The sequence below is a fragment of the Microtus oregoni genome, unplaced genomic scaffold, assembly GCF_018167655.1.
Source record: "Microtus oregoni isolate MIOR12 unplaced genomic scaffold, Mior012 000016F_ref0000370, whole genome shotgun sequence".
NCBI lineage: Eukaryota > Metazoa > Chordata > Mammalia > Rodentia > Cricetidae > Microtus > Microtus oregoni.
This window is the reverse complement of record NW_024543075.1, coordinates 22,289,340-22,312,805: the sequence shown is the minus strand read 5'-3', so window position 1 is coordinate 22,312,805 and position 23,466 is coordinate 22,289,340. Positions and strand designations below refer to the sequence as shown.

At 45.1% G+C, this 23,466-nt stretch overlaps 1 protein-coding gene across 2 annotated transcripts in view; it reads left to right on the top strand.

The window, feature by feature from the left end:
* Positions 1-23,466, top strand: part of Prkcb (protein kinase C beta) — a 341,534-nt gene that overhangs the window by 265,499 nt on the left and 52,569 nt on the right. For both annotated transcript variants that reach the window (XR_005975798.1, XM_041667187.1), the window contains exon 10: positions 7,833-8,006. Coding sequence is in view for 1 of the 2 variants with exons in the window: in XM_041667187.1 (XP_041523121.1) it covers positions 7,833-8,006 (174 nt within the window). In the remaining variant the exon portion in view is untranslated. The remainder of the gene's footprint in view (positions 1-7,832; positions 8,007-23,466) is intronic.

The following is a 23,466-nucleotide window of genomic DNA, read 5'->3' as shown; positions in this document are numbered from 1 at the left end:
AGCCCTTTAGCTTTGTCAAGCTTAACGTATAACTCGAAGAAATGACTAAGCCAGACATGTCACAGAGTTTATTTATTTATCAGGCAACTCTGTTCTCTCTCTTGCAAGAACATTTCCATAGCAAATTTTAAGTATGCAGTTCAATACTTTGTATATGGCATGCATTAAATCTCTAGTACTTCCCTTAGAATCGAAGCTTTAAATATTTCCTCATTCCCACATTGCTCCACCCCAGTTCTTGCCAGGGACCATCTCTTAGGTGCTGTGAAGTCTGATGATTTTCAGGGGCTCTGGATGAGAGCCTACGTTATTCATCCTTTTGTGTCTGGCTTGTCTCCCTTACCGTAAGGTCTTCCAAGTTGACTAATGTTTATTTTTAGCTCCAAAGAAACCCTCAATAACTATTAGTGATCCATGCATTTCTAATAATGCCAGTAATTAGAGGTGATGCAGGCTTGAGGGCAGAGATAACATTTCTTCATATTTCTTACTGAAACTCAGTTAAGCATTTGGTGTTAGACACAATCAAGCATCTTCATTAGGAGCACAGGCAACAGTCTCAGATGTAAGCCCCCTTGTTTCTACTCTACCTCTTTCCTGCAGTTTGTGAGAATTGTCTCTCCCATCCTTAGTGGCCCCTGTTTAAGGAGTTTGCAGGAGCCAGATATAACCAAGCAGCAAGGACCTCCATTCTAAACTTCCCTTCACACTTTCCCAGCTTTGTTTGTGCTAGAGGATAAAGCTTCAACTAAACTAAACCTAAAGCACGGCACTGCAGCTTCATTTAAAAAGCTAGAGGGTCTGAAGAGCTGGGAGCTGTTCAAAGTGCATGTCACGTAAACACAAACACGTGAGTTCCAGCCCGGGCGACCAAGTACAGACCTGGGCAGGGGGAAGCACACTTGCAATCTAAGAGATGGAGGGTGGAGACAGATGGATCTCTGTGCTAGACTAGTAAGAGACCCTGTTTCAAAAATAAAAGGGGGCCAGTATGTCACACACATTTAATCCCAGCACTCAGGAGGCAGAGACAAGCAGATCTCTGTGATTTTAAGGCCAGGCTGGTCTACACTTTGAGTTTCAGGCCAGCTAGGCCTATATCATGAGAATTTGTCTGTTATGTCAATGTTCTGAAGGCTGAGGCATAAGAATCACAAGTTTGAGACCAGCCAGGATCATAGAGAGAGACGCTGTCTTAAAAGTAAAGTACAATAAAATAAAATAGCAAACTTGAAAAGCGAGATCCTCACAGAGAACACACAGCTGAAATTTCTACAGAGATGGCACAGTGGTGCCCTCCACAGTCAGCATGTGTCCCCCAGATGAGCTCACACAGCGCAGCACAGCCCTTACACACCACCCTCACACTGCAGTCTAGACACGCGGGCATGCCAAGTAAAAACTGCTTGTGTACTTTTAAAACAAACATACTAACAAAAAAGGACAGTTCTTAAGAACTAACATCCAAGGTAGTTCTCTGACCTCCTCATACATGTTCATGTGTGTCTACACATACACAAACATGCACACCTGATAAAAACAATAAAGAAATAAAAACTTTTAGTTCTGGGTACACCTGCCACCTTGGTTTCTGACATGGAAATCAGCTCACTTCTGTTACAGATTCAGACTGTACTAAAGAGACCTATTTATTTTCATTTTATAAAGAAATTTTGTTTCAAGACAGCATCTCACTTTTTATAGCTCAGACTGACCTTTACTTCATGGCAGTCTTCCTGCTTCGGCCTCACTAGTCCAGGGATTACAGGTGTGCACCGCCATGCCTGACTAAGATTTTTCACTTGCAGAAGCCTTTGCACAAGAATCACAGAATGAAGGACTTATGTCTCCCAACTTGCTGTGCATGGCGGTCATCACTGCTTTGTTGAGCAGACTTGGAGATTTCATGGAAGAAATGATCCTGTCCCACCCGGGTCCACACCCACTTCCAGTGCACACACTTTCCCCGCGGCACCACTTTTCAGTGTTTCTCTGAGATACTCCTCCAGTGTGCAAAGTCTGTTTGGTTGCCTTCTCTAAATAAGCTGTTAAAGGCCCCAAATCACTTCGAGACTGCAGACTTCCTCCTTGATTTTAGGTGCAAACATTCTGATGTTCTTGAGCCACATGAATTCATATTAAGCTGGTGTGACCACCATACCATATATAACTTGAACCATATATGCATGTTTACACATCCACTCAGAAAACTCTATCCAAAAATCAAGCCGAAGGAATATGCCTTGGAGGGTCAGAATTCGGAAACTTCAGGATAATGTAGAACACACGAGACATCTTCTTGCTGAGTGAGACTGGGAATAGGAAGGCCTCACAAATAAAAAACTCACAAAACATGATGAAGTCAGCAGCACTGTGAGCTTTCACTGTCTGTGATCCTCCTCCACTGAGTCTCCATCCTGACTCTATGAATCCTGGGCTCTGGTCTGTGCCTTATCCCACGTCTATCAGGTTGAAAGAGCTCCCGACTGGCAGAGGTTTCCTTCTACTCCAGGTCTTTGGTTATAAAGGATGCTTTACTGTCACTTGTGTTGAAACTTAGGGGAGAACAGTTAAAACCATTGAACTCACAGTTCCAGGTTACAGTTCACCACTGCAGGGAAGTCAGCAGCAGAAACTTGAAAGTTGCTCACATGACATCCACAGTCTAGAGGAGAGAGAAACCCTGCAGGCATGCTTGCTTGCTTGCTTGCTTGTGCTCAGCTGTATTTTCCTATTCTTAGACAGGTCAGGTACTCCTACCTAGGGAATAGTGCTGCCCGCATTGGACTGTGTCTTACCATAGCATTTAATTAAATTAAGACAATATCCCACAGGCATGTGCATGGGCCAAGCCAATGTAGACAATCCTTCACCGAGACTCTTCCCAAGAGATTCTGGTTTTGGTCACATTGACAAAGTTACCGTGTGCTGCTCTCTCCTCCTCCTCTTCTGACCTGTTGCAGGCATGATATTAGGAACACCATCCACTATAGCTTTGCTATGCAAATGTCTGCACAAGTAAGGAATTGTCATCAGACCTAAGTTCCAGGAGGAGCTTGTCTCTCTGCTAGAAAACCAAGTCACTTTCCCTATAGAAAATATCAACATTATTACATCGTGTATGTTGCTGGTTGTGTTGGCTTATAGGAAAAAGAGAGGAGGAAGAGAGAAAAGAAAAATGGAAAGAGGTAAAGAGGAGAGAGGAGAGTGGGAAGAGAAAAGGAAGACAAAATCATGCATTAAAGTATCTACTATAGACACATGTACCTATATACAAATACACAGACATAAGTATTGACCATATAATGTGTAATCACTTTTAACCATCTGTCTTGAGGTATAGTTTGTGGGTCATACAATTCACTTGTTTGTGTTATATAATCTTGAATACTTTATCAGGTTCCTTGGGAAATATGGGTTGAGTGAAGTCATATACACACATTAAATAACACCAACTTCTAAGCACTTGAAGCTCAGAGAAACCAGATACGGTGACCTAGATCTAGGGAGCTGTGGCTGCTTTTCCTCACTCAGATCTGTTAATTCACTTTGCGAACAAATATTGGTTCATTGTTGACCATGGACTGGATGTTAGACATAGGAGCTACGGCAAAATATCTGGAATCTCAGCATAGGGCAGGCAGTGAAGGTGTACACAGGCAGATCCCTAGAGCTTGGATCGCTAGGGCTCAGCATCCAGTAAATGAGGCCAAAGGTGTGAAAGACCCTGACTCAAAAAATAAGGTGGGGAACAAGTGGGGGAAGATCCCTGAGGCAGGCAGCCTCTGGTGTCCACAAGTATACTCATGGGCGAACACACCTACATGCACCCACGTGCTTACACCGTGCATGTGCACGTATGTACACACACAAAAGGAAAGAGCTGTGGAGTGAGACGAAGTGGTGTCTGTGACAAGAGCCCTGCATGCTTAAACAAGGTAGGCAGTCCGGACCCTGCTGGGGTCCCTGCAGAGTGTGACCAGCCATCAGGAGGTCAGAGAGCAGATGCTTGAACGCCTGGGGAGAAGGGTATTTCGTTCTACCTGCTATTGGAAGACAGAAGGGGGTCTCCAGAAAGTGGAGTGCTATGAGCTGCCTTGAGTTGTTCAAGCATCATTTGTTGTGTGGAGCGCTGTGTATGTGGGGTTCAGGAATAAGAAGAGTGGAAGCAGAGCTGGTCAGAAGCGATCATGGGAGCTTGGATCAAGGACTAACCACACCCTGGGCTTTTCTCAGGAAAGATGACAGAATTGTCAAATCCTATCCACTGTCCTTCTCACTTTCCTAAAAAAAAAAAAAAAAGGAAAAAAATGCAACCTCAAATTTTAACCCTGGCCTTCCTCAGGCATAAGGTCTTTACAGACGTCATTGAGTTAAATTGAGTTGCTCTGGACTAGAGTGGGCTCTAATGGAATGTGTCCTTGTAAGAACATTTGGACACATACACAGGACAACAGGGAGGGACACAGCATGAAGAAAGGGGTGGAGTTGGAGCAATCCCTGTGTCTATAAGCCAAGCAGTGCTAAGGATTGCTGGCAACCGTCAGAAGCTGGGAGAAGCATAGAATAAATTATTCCTCCTTAGCCCTCACCAGCATCTGACCCTGCCAACGTCTTGATTTTGGACTGCTACCCTCCAGAACTCTGAGAGGACATATTTCTGTTGTTCGAAGCCACCTTGTTCTTTATTCTTTGCTGTGCCCACTTTGGGAGACAGTCCAGTGCCGGGTGTTAAGTATTTGCCAAACAGTGCCGAGTCAAGTTTCACTTTATACACACCGTGCCCTGTATGGTTCCCTAGACCACCAGCTGAGGGGTTTTGGCAAGTCCATTTGACAGATTAGGAAACTGAGGTTCAGAAAAGCTAAGTGGATTTCCCAGTGTCCCACAGCTACGTTATGGCCAACCTTGGATGTATTCCGGGCATTCTAATTCTCAAATTCACATATTCACCATTTGCAAAGCACTACCCAGTCTGTGGCCAGAGTCCAGGATGCTGGGCACACCTCACCTTTGGGATCCGGCAGCAAAGTTCACCACCACAAGCTTCCCATCAGGGAGTCCTTGGGCTGCTTTTCTCTGTTTTATTTGCTGTCACCGAAGCTCTGCTATTTATCGCATCCCTCCCTGAAGATTCTTGGGTAACAGATGTGGTTCGGAATTTGATAAGAACGTTACTTCAACACATCCTTTCACTCTGCATGGAATCCTCACCCTGGAGATGCAAGGACAGCTGGGCAAACAACCCACGTCCTCTGTGCCGGTATTGAAATTTCTGAAAGCTCCTCGAACGCAATTAATAAGAGATTTATTTTCACTTCAGGAACACAGGGGAATGTGGCCATGGCCATTGCTAGCTCTGACTAATTATTTGAAATTTTACTTTTGCTGCCTTTGCTTCCCATGTAAGCATTACCTAAATGCCTGGGACATGCCAGGCAGTGACTGGAATCTTAAAAAACAGTTAGTAAATGTCAGTTTAGGTATTGAGGATAATGTGGAAAAGGCACATGAGGACAGGTGAGGTGGCTTACTTATGTCGTCATCCCACCGTCCTGGATGCTGTCACTCCCTGCTCCTCCACTAAGGACAGATGGGAGGGTCTTGGGAGAATGTAAATGAAGGTCTGAGTGTAACAGGACCTTTTAACCTCTCAGGTGTAGGCTCTCCTCCCATCCCTGGTCCTCTCCTCACTTGCATCCAATCCAGATCACCTTGCTGTTCCCTGTACTCTTCCATCCCAGCTTTCTCTGCAACCAGAGAGCAGGAAATTCCTCCTCCTGATTCTCTGCCTTGGGACATTGGTTTCCTTTGGTCATCATCCCTGCCTCGGCAAGGGCTGGGAGCGTGAGTAGCGTGTAAAGAACAGACAGGGATGGGAAGTATACGAAGGGACATCCTGACCCTATAGCTAGATTGCCACCTAAGCCAGTGGCTATTCTGAGGGCTGAGACAGTGCCACATAGGTGCCATCCACTGAGAAGGGTAGCTCTGTTGGAGACAGAGGCAGAGAACAGGCCCACTGTAGACCCGTGTGCCAGAAGTCTTCCTAAAGCACCCTACATAGCCCCACATCTATAGCACCCTGAACACCATTGATTGCAAGGCGAGAGAAGAGAGTAGAAGCAAGAGGCTGGGTGAGCTCAAGAAAGCCGTTGAGCTCTGTCTGAGAGCTTTAGTGTGCGGATGCAGGAATCTGGAAGCTTCCATGACTGAGTCTGGTTGACTGTTTTCTGTTAGGACAAGAGCTGAGTGGGTATGCTGACCTATCTATAAGTTTCTGGGTGCCCATCCCTGTTCCATCTAACCTCATGTCTCTGCTGCATTCTCTTGTTTCACCTGTGTTGGGAGATGTAGTCTTAACCTCTTAACTTCTTTGAGGCTTTTTCTGAAACATTTAAAGATAGGAAATTTGGGTCAGCAAGACAGCTGCATGGGTAAAGTGTTTGCTAGGCAAACCTGACAATGTCAGCTTGGTATCCAGACCCCTTGCAGAAGGGAAACCAGCTCCTGAGAGGCATCGTCTGACCTCCACATGTGTGCTGGGGCACATGAGCACCTGCACACGACACTCATAATAATGAACGAATAGCAACAGGAACTTTGACCATGTAAGCCTGAGTTTAAATCCTGCCCTTGCTCTGAGTGCTACCCTGGCAGGCTCCTTAGCCTTCTATGCCAGTTTCTTCTCAGGTTCATAGCAGTGTCTGCTTCCTAGAATCTTAAGCAAAGTAAATAAGAAATAACAAATGAAAACCAATAATTGCTTGATACATTGGTAAGTCCTCAAAAATATATGGTACTAATGAATGTTGCTTACAAAGCAATACCATAACACCTTTAGCAAATATGCCAGTGAGATCATTTCTTCCTTAGGGAGGCCTTCCCTGACAGAGCATGTCTCCTTGGAATATGGTCCAAGTCGTTGTTTCCTAAGAATCTCCTCGAGACTATCACACACCGGACATAATTCCTCTGACGTGGCCAAGACCAAGGATAATAGCAACATAATGAAAATAACATTGTGTCCATAAGCCCTCATGTTTTCTGACCCTGCTTCTGACCACAGCTTGTAGGCAGACACCCCAAGACTGCAGGTGAGGCTGTTGAAACAGTGCATTGACTATTCCTATAGCAGTTGTCTGATCTCTCTTCCTCCCTGAGTTCAGGGTCAAGGAATGTGCTTGCTTCTTGCTGCATCCCAGCAGGCTCGTGCAGAACAGGGCACACTGAGGGAATAAAGGAGTAGGTGTCTCCAACCCAGGTTATTTATTTATTTAATTTGTTTCTTAATTTTACATCCCAACTACAGTTTCCCCTCCCTCCTCTATTCCTATTCTCTCCCCTACCCCACCTCCAATCTACTCCTTTTCTGTTTCTGTTTAGAAAGGTACCGGCCTCCCCTAGGTATCAACAAAGCATGGCGTATCAACTCAAATCTGGTTTTACCAAGTTGATAAATCATTCATTGATTCTTGTGTTTTTAGTATTTACTGATCATCTACTACATGTCTGGTACTTTTGAAGATTTAAAGTTATACCAGTGGATAAAACAGGCAGTGAAACTGTCTAGATAGTTACTTCTGAGGGGGTGATTATCATTCCAGCCATGTTGAATGGCATTGTTATTGATGGATATCCCAAAGGGTCGTTCAATACACGTTCATCTTTCCTAGAAACATCTTCCATTGATAGGACTCAAAGTGTGAGGAAGCTACAAAGGGGTATGCATGTCTGTCCAAAGCTGGGAAGGGTTTTCCTGGATTCTGGGTACCCACAGTTGTCCCCCAAGGCATCTCTTAATGGTATTGATGTATGGCTGTCTTTCGCAGGTCATGCTCTCAGAGCGGAAAGGTACAGATGAGCTCTATGCCGTGAAGATCCTGAAGAAAGACGTGGTGATCCAAGATGATGATGTGGAGTGCACGATGGTGGAGAAGCGGGTGCTGGCCCTGCCTGGGAAGCCGCCCTTCCTGACTCAGCTCCACTCCTGCTTCCAGACCATGGTAGGCAACTGGTCCAGTGCTCTGGGAAGACACTTCAGGGTTTCCATAGGCTTTGGCTAGTAATGCTATCTTAGCAGTAGCCATCCCAAGGAGATACTGGGTCCTTGGTGATACCCAAGCAGTTTGCCTTGTGGAAGCTGAAGGATGCTGGCCCCACAGAAGTCAGCTGACAATTCTCATGGTTGCTCCTGAATGCTGTCCCCCAGGGTAGATGCTGAGCCAACTCAGTCAAATAGTTTTATAACTAGACAAGCCAAGCCTTTTCTAACATTAAAGGGTGAGTTGGGGAGATGAACTCTAGATAGTTACAGTCAGCCATCCCAGTTCTTTGGAGGAGCATGTGTACATCTCTGCAGGTTCTGGGACCTTCACTGTCCTAAAAGTGCATCTGAGGCTGGGCACAGGGTCATAGGCAAGAGCTGGTGAGCTCAGAACATGACTGCCAGGATGAGTTAGGAACATTCATGCCTTCTCTGCTTTTGCCCCTGCAAGAGCAAGATGTCACTTCAGTGGGTCCTTACCTTCCCTGGTCCTGTTAGATACTGGTCTCTATTGCCCAGGAGAAGACGCCAGAAGACAAGTGCAAATTAAGAGTTCATTCCTGCAGATGTGGTTCTGGGGGGCCAATGGCCTTGAGACTTCAAGATGCTTTCAGGGTTTCTGTAGGATTAGGATTCTCTTGTGCCCTCCAGCTTTCAACCTACACAGATTTTAAATCTCACCCTCTAGGTGAGATGGGATGGATGTTGTTGTACCTGTTGTATTCTGCATCTAATTTGGTGTACTTTCTGTTGCTAATCTAGTGAGTCTAAAAGCCCTTCGGTCACATTCTTTGATTTGCTGAAAATTCCGGGCTATTTGGTCTGAAATGTTTTCAGTCTGGGGTTTGCTTACTGCAGTCTCATGGCACCTCTGCATGCTTCTCTGTCCCCTGCTTTTTTTGCAAATTGGCAGCTGGGTCTAGAGGATTGGTCAGACTCAGTTTCCATCCCTAAGTAAATCTGTAGGTGGTCCTAGGTTCTGGACGCCATCTGTCATCACGACAGGCAATGCTCAAGGATCTTGGTGATGTTGGCCTGACCGATGCTCAGCATTAAATCCATTCGCTCATTGGAGGTTATAAGATGGGAATGTCTGCTTTGTGTTTGCTAGCTACAATGCTTCTGCAGAAAGCAGCTTCCCCTCACTTGTTCCCTGGTGATCCGGTTCATACAGAAAAGACAGAACTGATGCTTCCTTTCTTCCCTTTTTTAGGCTTCAGGAATTATCCTGAATTGGTGAATTGGTTCATGACTGTGCTCGAAGTGGCGGGGCGGGGGGAGCTAAATCTTGCTTTTAAAGTTAACTTTCAAGAAAAAGTGAGAGTCACTGTAAATAAAACTGTAAGCGAATGATAATTTATATTGTGTGGGTACTTGGCAACGATTACAACAACAGTTACAAAAGAAGTCAAATATCTGTAATGTTACTGTGGGGAATTTAGTCCAGAAGGGGTCCAGATGCTAAGAGAGTCAGGACATAAACCCTGAGGCTTCCCTCCTCCTTTTCCATGATTGGTTCCCAAACCGACTCATGGACATCAGTGTGTTAATGACAAACTGCCTGCTAAACAGACCAGTAGCGAGCCTGGAGCCGTGGTCGCCGTGTCAGTTGGGTATGTCGGGATGGGGAGAAATGAGTCACTTGTGGCTAATATTCATTAAAGGATAGCATCTTCATTAGCCATGAACTGTTTTGAAAACGGCAATGTGGAGTGGATTTGGGGGTAATTTTTTGATGATACAGTGGTCTCCTCGACCTGTGCTGTTCCAGGAGCATCCTTGTGGCAAGAGTACTAAGCACTAGGTTTTCCTCCAAGAGATGTCCCATGCCAGGGAGAAGGACTGGGAACTGTGAGAGTCTGTGGAATATTGTCCCAGTTGGGAGAAGTTCTATGACTCCTTCCAGGATGTCTCCCACTCTGGAAAGCCAAGGGATTCAGCAGACAACTTTCTCACCAGTTAACAATGAGATGAAATAGTTAATCCAGCTCTAGGGGCTATGTTTTGTTTTTTTCGGGGGTGAGGTGGGGATGCTTAGAGAAACCCATTGCTCTAAGCAAAAAGGCCTGGTGAAGCCAGCTGAGAGAGTAGAAGACACCCAGTCATCTCAACCATGTTCAGACAGACATCCGATCATCTCAGCCGTGTTCAGACAGACACCCAGGCATATCATCTGTGTTCAGACAGACATCTGATCATTTCAGCCGTGTTCAGACAGACACCTGACCATATCGTCTGTGTTCAGACTGACACCCAGACATATCATCTGTGTTCTGTGCGTCTTCTCATTGTATAAAATGCCCCAACTTATGTTATTTTCTTTATTTAAAAATGATTACTATTTTTTATTTTCATTTTTGTTTTTTGTTTTTTGAGAGAGGGTCTTCTATGTAGTCTTGTCTGTCCTGGAACTCTCTATGTAGACCAGTCTGGACTTCAATTCAAAGATATCCTCTGTCTCTACCTCCTGAGTACTGGGATTAAAGACATCTGTCATCATAACCAGCCTGACTTTTAAAAACTTGTGTGTGTGTGTGTGTGTGTGTGTTTGTGTGTGTGTGTGTATGCTTGTGTATGTGCATGTAAACCAAGTGCATGTGGGCAACTGAGGAGACCAGAAGAGGGTATCTAAGACCTTGGAGCTAGAGGTACAGACAGTTGTGAGTCTCCCAGTTGGGTGCTGGGAACTGGACCTGGGTCCTCTGGACGAGTAGAGTAGAGAGTGCTTTTAACTGCTGAGCCATCTATCCAGTCCCATTTCCTTGCTTTTAAAGCTAAGTACATCTATTTTAATTTCACATAAAATAAATTTAATAATGCCCACTTTATGTGTGGCATAGGGGTTGCAAATTTAAGCTCCTTGGCAACTCTTAGGTGGATCCTACTATCATAACTATTTCACGGAGCAGGGAAACTGAGGCCACACAGCTAGGACATGTCAGGGCCAGGATCTGAACCCAGGCAGAGTAGCTGTGGTACTAACACACTTAACATATACACTAATACACAAGGAAGCCTTTTGAGTGGGGATGACCTTGCTGTCATTCTACCTGACAATCCTTGGTTGGAATCCCCAACACACAAATGTCCCTGTCTGGGCCTGAGCTCTAACCCAGCCTGTCACCTCCCACCTGCCCTGTAAAACCTCATGTTTCCACTCCCTTGGTTTTCCCATCTCTGGGGTATGAATCTTCAGAGATGTTTCTCCCAGCCACACACGGATGTTACAATAGGGGTATTGTAACACAGCTGAAATAATAAGGATGAAGGACACAGAGCCCTTCTCTACAAACACAGCCCTAGGCCCCCACTTCTTCCTACTTAAGCTGAGCTATATCATTGTAAGATGCCACCTAGTGACCTTACCAGTGTCTGTGTTGGTGTATTTGACAATTGATGTGGTGTAACACCTTGACCAAGACAGCTTATAGAAGAAAGGGGTTATTTTGGCTTCTGACTCCAGAGGGATAAGAGTCTATGATGGTGGGGGAGCATGGCAGCCAGTGGCAGGCACGGTGACTGGAACAAGAAGCCAGGAGCTCATATCTCAACCACAAGCATGAAGTGGAAGAGCAAACTGAAAGTTGACCAGGCTTTTGAATCTTAAATCCCGCCCCCGAGTGATGCACTTCTTCCCGCAAGGCTGTGACACCTAAGCTTCCCCAAACAGTGCCACCAACTGGCAACCAAGCCTATGGGGGGCACTTCTCATTCAAACCACCTCAGTAACCATGTTACAAACACGACCCAAAGCAGCAGTGGGCGGTGACAAGGGCCCTAATCTGTGTCTTGTGGTGTCTCACCACACCCTTCCAGCCCCTTTTATGGCAGGTTATACTACCAATAGGAATGATGATGGAGAAGTTAAGGAACGTGTGTGATTTCACACAACTAGTTAGTCATAGAGCCTCGAGTTATTCTAGAAGACTCCAGAACCCCAAGTCTGGACGTCGTTACTGTCCACCCCCCTCATGCCTGAATTCCACATTACTGCTCTGAGTCACCAAACATTTTCCCTTTATATTGTTGGATCCACGATTCATAATAGTCTGCTTTTCTGCCCAAAGGAAATTGACCCCAAGAAAACTAAAGTGATTCAGGCTGCATAATTGGCAAATGGGGACCCCAGAACTAGAGGCAGAGTTTCCTAATGTGTTCCGTGTTCTTTCTACTGTGAGGTGTTACCCCCACTCTAGGTAACGGTTACCTAGGATTTTCTACCTGGGAGTGACTAAGTGTGGGGAACATTGCAGCTGTTGCTACTGTGGCTTAGATGAGCAGAAAGGTTTCTGGGAGGTCCTCTGGGGTGGTCATCTGGCACAGTTCATGTGCCCACACCACTGTGCCCTTGGCCTTGGAGGGAGGCTGAGGGTGGGCAGCAGGGCTGGGGCAGGCAGCGTCCCTGAAAGTCAGAGCACATGGCTGGCATGCAAATGGTTCTGGTGCCCAATCATTTCAAATGATAGGTATTTGTTGGACCCGTTGTGTCCAAGAGCCTGTGGTGTCACCATGCGGGACACAGTGAACAAAAGGCCAAGTCCCCATTCCTTTGGAATTCCCGTTCTACCAGGGAGACAGGAAAATGAAAACAGCATCAGCAGTGGAGAGGCTGGAGTCAGGAGGACTGGTGCGGTGCGATGATGGGTTTTGATGGGATCAGCAAGGAAAGTCTTGGTGGAAAGGCTGACATTTGAGCAGCGACCAGAGCAGTCAGGGCTCTCTGGGGGCAGAGCAGGGGCAGAGCACTGGAAGAGTGTGCATGAAAGCCCCAGGCAGGAGTACACCCCCTATGTCTGAGGAGCAGCCGGAGGGCCAGAGGAGCCTGAGTGGATTGTCATGTCGTATTTTGTGACCCAGAATTCCTGTATGAATCAGCTATCTTTAAAAGAACAACAAATTTATTGTAGCATACTGCGAACTTGGTAGTTTTTTTTTCCTAGAGAGATAGAAAATTAAAGGTTTATGACAGAAGCCTTAAAAAAATTGTAAAGTGGTCAAAACAGATGGAAATGAAACGTATCCAATGCTACCCAGGGTAGTTTTTGCCATTCCTGAAGTGACACAAAGCTCACTATTTTCAAAAGTTGTTTAGAAAAGTGAAACCCTATCAGAAGTACCCTTATGCTGCATTTTCAAACTTTTCAGAAATATGTGTGATTATTTTCCACGCAAGTAGAGAATATAGAATATTAAATTTCACTTGGTGCATTCTAAATGTATTCAGTCTAAATATGCACACGGGGAAGAATCAGAAGTAGGCATGGTCAAATCAAAATATTGATTCGATTCAGGGGAGGGTTCCCAATATTTCAGAAATATCTATTAAAAAGGAATTCAAATTTGATGTGAATGTGTGTTATAGTCACACAGGTATATACAGGCATGCATACCCATGTAGACAGTCACACAAATACCATGACACGTGTCGATCTGCTCTGTCCCTTATTACCCTGAGACAAGGTCAGCATGCGCCAATGATTGCAATATATCTAGACCTCACAGAGTTGGGGTTACAGGTACATGCAGCCACACCCAAGATTTTACATGGATGCCGAGGATTAGAACTCGGGTCCTCATGTTTACACAGCAAAGCGAGGACACTCGTAGGTAAGAACCTATGAGCCATCTCAGTCTCTTAAACTTTTTTAAATTGCCACAAGATGGCAAAATAGATGCAAAAGCTTTTAGAAGAGAGTTAAGTTTTTGAAAACTGCTCGTTAGATGAGCCAGTCTCAGGCAAAGCAGCTCCAGTGAGTTGGCCCAGAAACACATGGGGCAAAGGATGCATTCCCCAAGGAGGTGGCTATGGGCCTGTGATTGCCGGTCACAGGACTCCTAGAAAGTCACTAACAGCTCTGAATGTGGGTTTTATCATCTCATAAAGGGAGCCCATTACACGGGGATTAAAAGAGACGGTAAAGTGAATCTAACAAACACCAAGTGGAAGTTGGTTTTGTGATTAGAGCTGGGCTGGGGCCCCTTGCTGCACGGGCACAAAATAACTTCATTTCCTCCCATCTTTTTGCAGTTTTTCTCGGGGACAATTGTCAGCCAGGCACATTCATGTAATTTCCCAACCGCCAGTGGGCACAAGCAGTTAAATTTCTTCAGCAAAACATCTATTTTAACTGTTTTCTTTTCAATTGAACATATGCACCTCTCTCTCTCCCTCTCTCATTTTTTTTTTAAATAGAATTAGATTTCATGAGTCATTGAAGGACAGAAGTTACTTCCTCCCCAAATTTGCTGCCATGGCCCAGCAATAACTCAGCTGCAAGGCATGCTGGGAGAAGCATCACCCAGAATACAAAGGAGGGCAGAACTAGAGATGGGGACGGTCTTGACCATTGAACCCGAAGACCATCCAAGGGGCAATGGTGATTCAGGCTAGGGTGTGATGGGGCCTGAGGGCAATGCTAAAGAAGGTTCTGGCAAAGGTTTTGATGAGAGATGACTGGGTTATATGAAACAGAACACTTCTATCCCACACTTAGTTACCTCACGTATAAACAAAAGCAATTATTGACACTAAGAAAGACTTCATGGGAAAGAAACAAAGGCACAGATGTGCTTGACCTTGGAAGGACCTAGAATTTGTAAGCCGAGGGAAGATTTGTCTGCTTTTTTTATTATTATTATTTCTGTGTTTCTTACCGCTTGTGGCAAGTGTGGCTCCCCTCATCCATATCCAGCAAATTCCCTGAGTTCCAATTCATGGGAAAGAGAATCTGATTGGTTCAGCTTATGTCAGGTATTCTTTCATGGCCCGGCCAAGAGCTCATTGGGTACTACTACCCCAGTAGGAACCCTATACGAAGTGTTCTAACTACTTGGAGGGTAAGTGGTGCTCCTGTTAGGGAATAGGATGCCAGTGGAGTCCGGGAAGATTCAGGTACAGACGGAGTCTTCAGTGCCTCAGAGGAAAAGAAGCTAGTACCCAAGGGGCTCCTGGAAACTTGGCAGGTATGAGGGAAACAAGGTTCCAATGATTAGAGGCTCTTGTGGGCAGGTAAGGAAGCAGAAATGCAAACTGTGTATAGGCGCTAGGGCAGGTGGAGATAAAGGCAGTTGGGGGTCTCTGTTTTCTCAATGGCGGTCTTGGAATACGTATCCCGTAGTCTAAAATCTGTGACATCCACAGAAGAAGAAAGGCGCTTCTAACCCTGAGAACGTTTGCGTCTGCGAAAGGGCAATAGGAGGCTAAAACAAAAAGAGCAGCAAGTTCTTGTTTGGGATTAGGACTCTCAAGCTATGCAATGGGAGAAAGGAGAGTTGAGTGTGGGTGCAGGTCCTTGACCACACATGCACCTCAATGAAGCTCTGTGAATTCACACAGACTTGGCATGCGTCATCTTCTCCCATATGGAGGAGAAGCTGCTATATGTCTACTTTGTTTGGGAAGACAGAGAGTGTGAATAACCAACCCAAGGTCTCAGAGCAAGTATCCTTCATAACTAGGGTGTGAACCAGGACTGGCAGATGCCAAAGCCAGAGCTCGTAGTCACCGCATTTCACGGCTCCTCTGGAGAGAAGCAGATGGCTGCGTGCGATAAAGGGAGCAACTTTCAGACACATTGAACTCATGGACCAGCCTTGAAAAATCATTAAAAATCATGACGTAGGCAACTTACCGCAATTCATCTTAGAATGTGGCACAAAAGCTGCCCACGTGGTTCGTGTTCTTCCCAAGATCTAATTAAACGTGGCAAGGGACCTGGGAAGATGGCCTAGTGGATAACAGTGCTGGTCCCACAAGCACAGGGAACTGAATTTGGATCTCAACCCTATATAAACAGCTGGGCACAGCTCCTTTCAACACCGGCAACCCTAGTGCAGGGTCTGTGTGCAGGGAGACAGGAGGCTCACTAGAACTTGCGACTGCCTGTTTCAGAGCATCGAGGCCCTGTCTGAAAGAAATAAGGCAGGGTGATAAAGCAGGCCCTTCAATGCCATCCTCTAGACTGCACACACAAACGTGGGCACTTGGGTGCAGACGCCACACACGTATATACCATCACCACAGAGAAAATGTCAGAAGCCCCTCACCACCACACAGGCATCATGCCCCACTATTTCAGCTAGACTGAGGGAGGACTGTCTCTCTGCACTCCCCGGCCCCATGTGCGGACCCTCAGATGAATTGTGCATTTACCGCGCAACCATCATCTTAAATGACTGTCCCCTGTATTCAGATTCCAAATTTGGAAAGTCCTGTACAACCACTGTACGTGATAAGACCAACATTTTTAATTATTTGTTTGCTTATTTATTTACTTATTTTTGATTTGCTGATGGAATGCAAGAAATAAAGAGAGCCAAGACTGCACAGCAGCTACATTCAGCTTGCAGGCCAAAGGGAAAAGTCAGAGCAGCCTCAGTCTGGAGGAGGCGCTTTAAGGCCGAGCAGACTGGCTAGTCTGAAGAGAAAGATGGTGAATTTGCCGTTCTGAGCTTTTAATTGGAGATGACAGTGGAACACCCACTTAGAGATGTCCTGGAGCCAGCTGGAGCCGACTGGAGCTCAGGAGAGAGGGGAAGGATAGAAATACAAGTCAGCGCGCATCAGCCTGGAGAAAGGCTCTGAGCTGTGACAGGAGCGGGAGAGCCGTGGTAGGCTTTGTGCTAATCCTCAATAAATACGTTATGATTCCTATATGGGGAGAGGGTCCATCAAGTAAACCCTTATCAAAACCCATGGGTGTGAGGACTAGGAACTTTTGAGACCATGGTTTTGTAAGAAGAGTGGGAAGCAAAGCCAAGTTTCAGGGAGCTGTGGAGGAGGGGGCGAATTGGGAAAGAGTTGGGAGCTGCGGAAGAGGCCCTATAGTGAGCTCAGGTCTGGAGGTTCACTTCTGGGAATCTTAATGCCATTTCTTATATTGCATTTATTTTGATTGTGGTTTGAGTTAGTTATATGTATATTTTAGCCAAGAGTTTGGATGCTCCAGAGACAAGGTATGTAACTTACTCTTTATCTGGGTACCTATAATGACTAATACCATGACTCACACACCAAAAAAATCAATGCTCAGAGAAAGTTCTCAAACTTGCCTCTGTTTAAGGTTTGCTTTAGATAGCCTCCAGCTGGACATTCCAAACTTTGTTATTCCTGACTACTGTAGGAAAGGAATTTTGTAGCATGGACAAATGGTGTTTGTTTTTTAAAAGTAAATTCTTTAAAGTACCGACGGACCAAAGTCAAATCGGATAGAATGTAAGTAGCAGAATCCAGATGTGAGTTTATGTTTTTTTAGAGAAACAATGACTTTCCATTTATAAAGTTTTAACAAATATAAATAATTATGTTTCTGTTTTCAAAGTGATTTTTAACTTTCTTATTTTAGTTCTGCTATGTAGCCCGAAATGGTCTTACAATCTTCCTGTCTCAGCCTCCCAAGTTCTTCATTTTAAGTCTGTATTACCATGCCCAGAAAAAACAAACAAACAACAAACAAAACCAAGACCAAAATAAACATCAACAAAAAAAACCATAAACTGAATTTTTAAGACTAATTTGTAAGTAATTTTACATTTTAAATTTACATTTAAATACATTTTAACAGAGAACTTAAACTTGCTGAAGAACTCGAATCCATTCAGGGGAATAGCTGGAATTCCCTTGTTTCCTTTGTCATCTTCGGATGGTATCAGGTCCCTCCCATGGCGCCCGGTCGTGTGTGGTTCCAGGTGCCTTATTCTTCCTCGTCAGCAATAAGACCCATGAAATGAGACGTTTCCTATCTTTAATTATATTTTCAAACTCCAAAACCACAAATTATAAAAAGTACAGACCTGTGCACTTATGGTTACTTAACATTATCTGCTACCGCTGGGCGGTGGTGGCGCACGCCTTTAATCCCAGCACTCGGGAGGCAGAGGCAGGTGGATCTCTGGGAGTTTGAGGCCAGCCTGGTCTACAAGAGCTAGTTCCAGGACAGGCACCAAAGCTACAGAGAAACCCTGTCTCGAAAAAAAAAAAAAAAAAAAAAAAAACAAAAAAAACAAAACAAAAAAAAAACATTATCTGCTACCCTGCTTTGAGAAACATTGCATTTGGGGAGGTGCCTGGGGAATCCTCCACACTGGACACTGTGGGTCCCTCACAGAGGCAAGGCTGGGCTTTGTAGTACTACCTGACACAGAGTGGACATCATTAAGTGTTCAGAGGCAAAGGGACAGCAAGATGCCAGCCATAATATTTAATATCTGAGGCATCGGTGGGCGAACACTAGTACAATTCAAAGATGGTGGACATCCGGGTTCTCCACATACAGTTAGCAGTGGAAACAAACCGTAAAGTTCCCTTTAGCCATCGAGGTGATGGGATTCCAAATACCGAGTTTGGGGGGGCGGGGGGAGAGGACAAGTTGAATTAATCTAGCCAGAAATTAAGCAAGTAAAGTCTCTCCCTCACTTCTCCCTCTGTGGCCGATGCCATCTGCTAGTTTTAAAAATAATTTTTAAAAGCAAGTGTTTTGGTTCTCTTCAGTGTGTGGCAAAGACAGATGCTATTTTTAGGCTTGTTTTCCATCACCCCCCCCCCCAAGAACCAGGGGCTGAGTGTCGTTGGCTCTGGTGTACTGTCTGCTTTCTGCCACCATCTTCGGCGTGACCTTTGTGCAAACCGCATATTCTACCTTCCCATTTCCCTCCCTGCCTCTCATTAGGTTGTTAGAAGGGGAGACAGTATTGATCTGAGAAAGAAAGAAACCATTTCAAAAGATATGTAATTGGTTGACTTGCTCCGTTTGCTGTGAACCTGCCAGCTCCAGCTGGATGCCCTGGGAGAGCACTGTGAACCTTCTCCCCTGCTGGGCTGGTGGCTGTGAAGGAAGGATGATGCATCCATACATTTCTCTGTGATGTCTGTGAGTTCAGAACCTTCCCTGATGCTTGTACTCACTGGGGCCAGTAGAGTGAGAAGCTTCCAGTGTTGACCCTAGAACTGATCCGTCTTGATTCCAATCCCGCTTTTGCCACTTACCAGCTGAGTGACTGTTAACCTTTCTCCACATTAGCTTCCATGTATTAAGGCAGAGAATGATCTAATACTTGCCATGGTAGGTCCTTTAGATATACAAAAAAAAAAAAGGTAAAATACATAAAACTCAGGTATACATAAAGGGCTTGGTGAAGTGGCTTTGTCATTATTATCTGTGCAATGCCTTAAAATACACAATTGACAAACATACAATACTGGTTATATAGAGTAACACAAAAGCTTATGTATTGGAAGGATTTTTTTTCTTTACACACTGGATGAAATATTTGTTCCAAGGCCAGCATCTTAGGCAGTCTGTATATGCCATCTTGCTCAGTACCCTAATGAGCAGGTACGAGTATCCACTGTATAAGTGAAGAGAGATCTGGAGAGCAGAGAGGCTAAACAGTTGCATGTCATTGCACAGCTGGTAGGTAACAAAATGACATTTCCACCCCGTGCTCGTTTTGGAGAGGGGACCTTTGCCCTGCAGCTTCCTCCTTGTGCTTGTTCTCCCAGCTTTAGTCCTCCCAGTAGCTTTGCAGCTTTTCATGTAATACCAACTTTTACAACAAACCTCAGCTTTACCTACACATTAAAGAACCCAACTCACATGTCATGGAAACATACTCAGTGTTCTGTACACGGGACTTTGACCCTTTCTGTTCTATTCATTTTAATTCTTGCTTCATTTTTCTCTTAAAAAATGCTATGCCTCACAAATTGAGTTGGTGATCTGTTCAGGTCAGTACTGATCTAGCTTGAGAAACCAGGTGCCCCTCCCCGTCTTTGTCAGAGTCATGGTGTATAGCTCTGTGTGTCTTTCTGGGACCACTCTGTTGGAGATGGATGGTTATACTGTCTTCATCATACACAGGGGTCGCAGGCCCAGGGACATAGAATGATATTCTGAGTCCTATTCCCAGGGAAGCTGCTGAGCCTTCTAACTCATGATGGTGCTTCAGGTGCCCACGAATTCCTGTGTCCTTCGTCCATTTACTCATTGATTTGTATCAGTGGATTGCTTTGGCCAGAGACAGTGGGCATGGGGTGCTATCCACCATAGACAATCACTCACAAAGTGAAACCCCAAGTCTGTACCTTTTCTCATGTTCAGATCCCCTATCCTGAGTCAGCCTATCTCTGGTCCCCTCTTCCACGTTTTTTCTTTATCCCTTTTTCTCTGTTCTCCACTTTCACTGCTTTCTGATGGATCCCAAGGCATAGTGGGTGGACTCTCTGCCCACGGCTTTTGCATAGGCTGTTTCCTCCCTTAGACACATCCCTGTTCTGGGTGGTTTTGCTCAAACATCTTCTCAGTGACTTTTATCCTGAGCACCTGATTGTAGTTGGAAGTCTTTTTCCCTGTCTTATCTGCCAACATCCCTGTCTCTTTAACCTGTATTGTTTTTTATGTAGCCCTTGCAACCCTAGGCACTCTGTGTATTACCTTTAGTATTCTCTTTAGCACTATCACTCACTCTTCTAAGTTGAAACATAGATGCTAGGGAATTTTGTTGGTTTTGTTCGTTTCTTTTTTTCCCCCAGCACCTGTAATCTGCTACCTAGTAGGACTCTGTGATGACTGCTTTACTTAATGGATAAGTGGATAAACAGATGGGACAGACTATCATCCAGTTAAAGATATAATTACCAACTATGATATGATCAGAGGGGACAGCCAGAGAGGTCCACGGAAGAGTATAACAAGCGGACCTGACTTAGACTGGGTGGGTTAATTTAGAGGAAACAGTTTTTTTAGCCTGGGAACATGAGGGGGATTTTAGTTTCCTGCAAATAGTGCAGGCCCTGCAAGCCAAAAGAAAGCAGAATAAAGGAATGATCTAAACCAGACAGAACTAAGAAGAGGGGTGCCGTTCATTCATTTAGCAAACACTCTTTGACAGAAGGAGAAGCGTCAAATCTCAGGTGGACATTTCCCAGGGACCACGATGCCGTCTGCCCCATCAACCTCACCAACAGCACCTTGCGTCTGATTCAAATGAAGGGACCCAAATGTTAACACTCGAGATCCTCTGCTATCAGGAACCAGAGCTGGGTTTCTAAAAAGTCTCTTTGACTTCTAAACATGCGTTCTTTCACCCTCCAGGCACCTCCTGTAGGCTCATGGTATCAGAAAGAGCCTCACACCGCCCCTGACCTGAAAGGAGTTCACAGCATGCCTTGAGAGACATGTGAAAAATCCCCTAAGCTGAGATTCAGATTTTGTCCTGGTCCCAGTCATTTCATTTCTGCACGTGTCCTTGTTTTAGGTTCTTGATGTTGCTTATAAAAAGAAGAGAAGAGAGATTAGATTGCCCACTATAGGCACATAGGGAAGAGGGAGTCTCTCTTGGGGGTTATTGACACGGCTTAGCTTTCGATAGAGGGAGTCTGGACATGACTAACTAAGCTGTCCCGCTCAAGGTGTCTGCACTGACCCATCACGGTCTTGGCTCTGGTCTGTCCTGCAGGGTGGTCTAGCAGGCTGACAGACTATGTGTAATCTCTTCCTGAGAGGCGAGTTCCTCCTCTGACTGGACACCAGCTCTTCATCTTCTTCTTCTCCCTGTGTGGGATTTCTGGGGAAATTTTAATTTTGGGAGAATCTATTGTCTTCACAGTCTGACAGCTGAAGGGAAAGGTGCAGGGGTTTCTTCAGAATGTCATTTCTCCTGACAGGAAGGTCATGATAGCATGCACCTTCCTTTTAAACTTCAGTCTTGAGAGATTTAGGGCAATTTGCTGGATTCACCATGAAAATACCTGAGATATGCTTGGCACATATGGCTATTTTCTGTAACAAAATGTCTGAGAAAAACAATTTAAAGGGGAAAAAAGGTGAATTTTGGCTCATGGCTTCACAGGGTTCCGTCTATGGCTCATGGCTACACAGGGTTCAATCTATGGCTCATGGCTACACAGGGTTCAGTCTATGGCTCTTGGCTACACAGGGTTCAGTCTATGGCCCATGGCTTCACAGGGTTCAGTCTATGGCCACTTGGACCCCCACACCATTTTCCTCTAGATGGGGTAGAACATGATGGCAGAGCACTGTGGTGGAGCATAGGAAGGAAGGAAGGCTAGGGAAGCAGTCAGAGACAAAAATATACCCCCCAAGGTCATGTCCCAGAGACCCATTTCCTCTAGCTAGGGGTACCATCTCCTAATGTTCCCCTGCCTCCCCATAGCTTAATAAGTTATGGCCCATAGGCAAATTAACCCATTAATGAAGTCAGAAGTCTCATGATCCAACCAATTTCCCAAGGCTTCACCTCTAGACACTGATACACCGATGTTTTGGGTTGAATACAATGTGTCTTCATAGACTCATAGACCGAGGCCTTGGCCCCCAGCAGATGGACTCGTGTGAAGTAACTGGGTCCTAAGAGCTCTTGTCTAGGCAGTGTATTAATCCCCCACCAGTATGAGGATTTTAACTGGGAAGTAGTGAAGTAGGCAGTGGAACCAATAAGGTCAGTAGGTGACCTGAGGATGTTCCCAGGAACTATTGTTTGTTCTGACTCCTTCCCTGTTTCCTCTGTCTAGTTCCTGTTTGCCCTCAGATGAGGGGCTCTCCCACATGTTGCTGTCACCTTGACGTTCTGTTTCGTATTAATCTAATCTAAAACTGTGGAGACAGGTGATCATGGACAGAAAGCATGAACCAAAACAGACCTGTCTTCTCCTTAAGTAGTAGTCTCGGGGTTTTCAGTTAGTGTCAAGAAAGGTAACTACCACAGCTAGGGCTCAAGCCTTCAACACAGGAACATTTGGGGAGGTATTTCAGGCCCAAACCACAACAATCTTTCTAGGCTGCTACTTTTCAAACTTTGCTAATTGGTGGATATTGCCAGCCACCAGGTCAGATGTCTGCCACCTAGTTCCTCAAAACTCTGTGACTTAAAGCAACAGTAAACACTTATCACTTCATAGTTCTTTCCCGTCAGGGATTTGGGCTGGCACACCTCTCTAAAAGTCCAGTATCTGGTCTCAAATGATGTTACGGTCAAGTGGCCAGTGGGGACTGCAGTCCCCTGAAAGCATGACTGAGGAGAAATAGTCTTTTCCAGGGTGATTTGTTCACGTGACTAGAAAGCCAATGCTGTCTGTGGATAAGAAACATTGGGTCTTTGCCAATAGGTCTCTTCTAGTGTTGGTTTTGTGTCTCCAGATCACGACTGCCGTAGAAAACGTAATTCAAGAAAGTGCAGAGTGGGGGCTGGAGAGATGGCTCAGTGGTTAAGAGCATTGCCTGCTCTTCCAAAGGTCCTGAGTTCAATTCCCGGCAACCACATGGTGGCTCACAACCATCTGTAATAAGGTCAGGTGCTCTCTTCTGGCCTGCAGACATACACACAGACAGAATATTATATACATAATAAATAAATAAATAAATAAATAAATAAATAAATAAATAAATATTTTTTAAAAAAGA